General features: G+C 37.9%; 1 protein-coding gene across 1 annotated transcript; it reads left to right on the forward strand.

The window, feature by feature from the left end:
* Positions 1–481: 481 nt before the first annotated feature.
* On the forward strand, positions 482–3,363 carry LOC148122836 (olfactory receptor 5D3-like). Its single transcript, XM_087896579.1, is given in 3 exon segments — positions 482–530; positions 2,297–2,538; positions 2,541–3,363. Coding segments are annotated over 3 exon segments (1,056 nt in total). The 3' UTR covers positions 3,306–3,363.
* Positions 3,364–3,609: the final 246 nt, after the last annotated feature.

Genomic DNA, 3,609 nt, shown 5'->3' on the forward strand with positions numbered 1-3,609 from the left:
TAAATAATCAGTTATGTTCTTTCCTGGGGAGCATTGTCCTCCCCACTCTCAGAACTCCTTCGTTGTTTATAGTTCTTTGTAAAGGTTGGGGCTCTTGATCTTTCCGGTGTCCTTTTTGCCATGACTATAGTTTTTTTAGGCTTATGTTTAGGCAGTTCTGCTAGTAAGACTGTCTGGGTGTGCATTACTATGAGACACAACCTCACAACAAATTTCACAATATTATGACTTTAAATATTTATTGGCTCCTCTTTTTTATAAAAATATGTTTTAGTGAATACTCTTCACCAAATCCTGAGCACTTTCTATACAACATTATATTTAATATTTGAATAACAAATGGTTTGTCCATGCTTCCTTATGACAAAACCAAAAAACAAACAAAAACAAAAAACAAAACAAACAAACAACAAAAAAAACAACCTTCAACAGAACTCTGAGCAGCACTGATGATCAACATATTAGAGACCAGGCCCGTGTGATGAACTGTGGAGTCAAGGAACCCTACCTCCTCGTGTTCTGGTTGTCAGGTATTTATGTTTGCATTAATAAATCAAGGAAATATACTATTACTTAATAAATATGCCTTGTTAGGTTTTGATTCTTTTTATCAACTGGTTTTCAACTGGGATGATTTTACCTCCTGGGGACATTTGACTGTGCCTACATAATATTTGGTTGTTGCTAATGAGAGAAGGCTAATTGCATCTATTGGGTAGAGGCCTGCCAGGCTGCTAAAGCCCTACTGCAAACAGGATGGCCTCCCATGACCAATTATCTGGCACCGCCTGCCTGCAGTATGATGCTGAGACATCCTGCTCTAGACAGGAGAGTGGGAGGAGCAAAACAGCTCTGTGATGAAAATGCCCAGGCCCATTGGTCATAGATAACCATGGGAGAAAACACAGTTAATAGCTGTTGAAACATGAGCCCCTGATTGAAGGCATAAGTCACAGACAATCCCACAACAGTTTGGAATTATGATTAATAGAATGGTTATTTATTCAAAGGGGAAAAAACTTACAGATTACTGTCCCAGACAACAGCCCCTCCGTGTGAACAGGAAAGGAGTCGAGGAGCCAAAAGTGGAGCTGGAAGCCAAAGAGGGTGTGGAGGACAGCCTCAGCTTTTTTAAAGAGAGAGAGACCATGCCCCAATGGGCTGGTAACTCAGCGGCGATTGGCTGAAGGAGCGGAAAGAGCTCCCACAGCACCTGATGTAGGAAAACAATAAAAACCCTCTACTTTCCCTATGACCTCAACTTATTTTAGTAACATTGTCCATGCATTTCTTAACTCTGTGTTCTCACACTTCAAAAGCAAGAGAGTCAACAAGAGGATTTCAAAACATGATCTACACGAGCCCATTCAAGAGCTAGATTCATTAGGTCTGAGGGTCCAGGTGATGCTCTCACAGGCCAACAGCTACTCAAAAAGCGATACAGATCACCTGTCCTTCTGGAGGTTTCTTTGCCTCTGCCTCAAGGCACAACTCTGCCTCCCCTGCCCCCAATTAACGAGGCATCCAACAACTGAATATAGATGACACTTCCTAGAGTAAAATGGTTGATTTAGAAATTTAGTACCAAGTGCATTAAAATAAGCACCAAATATGAGAAATGGACTGAAAAGTTACACATGTTGAAAAGATGTATCAGAAGTTGTTGAAATCACATTTGTTACTGATGGGAAAGATTCCTCATTCAACCATAAGTTGCTCACATTTTGTTATATTAGGATCAGAGAAAGAATGGAGATTTGTGTAAAGTTTTAAAAGGTCTAGTTATAGAATTTGGACTCAATAAAGTTTGTGTGAAATTTGTAAATGTATTCATGATATAGTAAGTGTTGTGCATTGAATGAACCAAACCCAAAGTAGTATTTGAAAAAAAAACTAAATGTATATGTCAATGATAGTTTTTATATAGAGGGCACAAGTCTAATATTATTTTAAAAAATAATATCACAATATAGTGAATAATTATAATTATTATAATTATATTGAAAAATTAGGAAATTAAAAGATCCAAATTTTCACTGTAGCTGCTGTTTTGTATAACTAAAATATGTCGTGATACACTATGAGTTTACAGTGTGCCTGCCGTAACAGCCAATAATACTTTCTACAATTTATGATGAAATTTTATCCTATGTTTGAGTGATCCATCTTTAATCTTGTGAATTGGATTTTATTATGGAATAAGCAACATTATACTGCAAAGGAAAGCATATATTATGATATGTCAACTTATATTTTGAATTAAAAAACTTAACCACTGAAATAATATTATTTGTAGTTCTTTACAAACATTTTTCACCCTGTCTTATTAATTGTGTCTGTTTTTCAATTTTTCTGTTTTATCTCAGGGACCAAGAAAACCAGACTACTTCAGTGACCTTCATCCTCTTGGGCTTCTCAGAATACCCGGACCTCCAGGTGCCCCTGTTCCTCCTCTTCCTGACCACATACTCCGTCACTGTATTGGGAAACCTGGGCATGATTGTCATCATCAGGGTCAACACACAGCTTCGCAACACCCCCACGCCCCCACGTACTTTTTCCTTGCTCACCTGTCCTTTGTGGATTTCTGTTACTCCACTGCTGTGACACCCAAACTGCTAGAAAACTTGCTTGTAGAAGACAGAACCATCTCCTTCTCAGGCTGTATCCTGCAGTTCTTCTTTGCATGTACATGTGTGGTGACAGAAACCTACACGTTGGCAGTGATGGCCTACGACCGGTTTATTGCAGTGTGTGATCCTCTTCGCTGCACGGTTGCCATGTCCCCCAAACTGTGCTCCTTTTTAGTGGGCGCATCATACTCTTGGGGTCTAATATGTTCCACAACGCTTACTTACTATTTGATGACATTATCCTTTCAAGCAGTTAATATTTTAAATAACTTTGTGTGTGAGCATGATGCTATTGTGGCTGCATCCCACTCTGACCCTTACATCAGCCAGGAGATTATTTCTGGCTCTGCTACATTTAATGAAATAAGCAGCTTGGTCATCATTCTTACATCCTATATTTTCATCTTCATCACTGTAATGAAGGTGCCCTCCACCGGGGGCCGTAGAAAAGCCTTCTCTACGTGTGCCTCTCATCTGACTGCCGTAATTGTTTTCCATGGGACAATTCTTTTTCTCTACTGTGTACCAAACACAAAGAGCTCATGGCTCATGGTCAAGGTGGCCTCAGTGTTCTATGCAGTCTTCATCCCCATGTTAAATCCCCTGATCTATAGTCTCAGGAATAAAGATGTCAAAGAGACAGTCAGGAAGTTAATCAGTAAAATCATATAATGCCATATTCATTCATTTTAAAGAAATATTGTACAGAATTTCTCACACTTTCTATAATGATAAAATTAATACTTAAAAAAATTAAAAAGACAGCGAGTTTAACTCCAAGTTATCTTGTTAACCATTTTTTTTAACTTGAGGTTGATTATTTAGCTATAAATAATATAGAAAGTAGCCATGAGGTTTTTTATTTAAGTGAAGATTTCATACTTGAAATTCAATGTGCACAATTTTTAAGATAGTACACATTCATTATGAAACAAATTTCTCCTTTTTTCAGTCATTGGCTAGCTAAAATTTAGAT

The sequence above is a fragment of the Myodes glareolus genome, chromosome 2 (genome assembly GCF_982192425.1).
Source record: "Myodes glareolus chromosome 2, mMyoGla1.1, whole genome shotgun sequence".
NCBI classification, from domain to species: Eukaryota; Metazoa; Chordata; class Mammalia; order Rodentia; family Cricetidae; genus Myodes; species Myodes glareolus.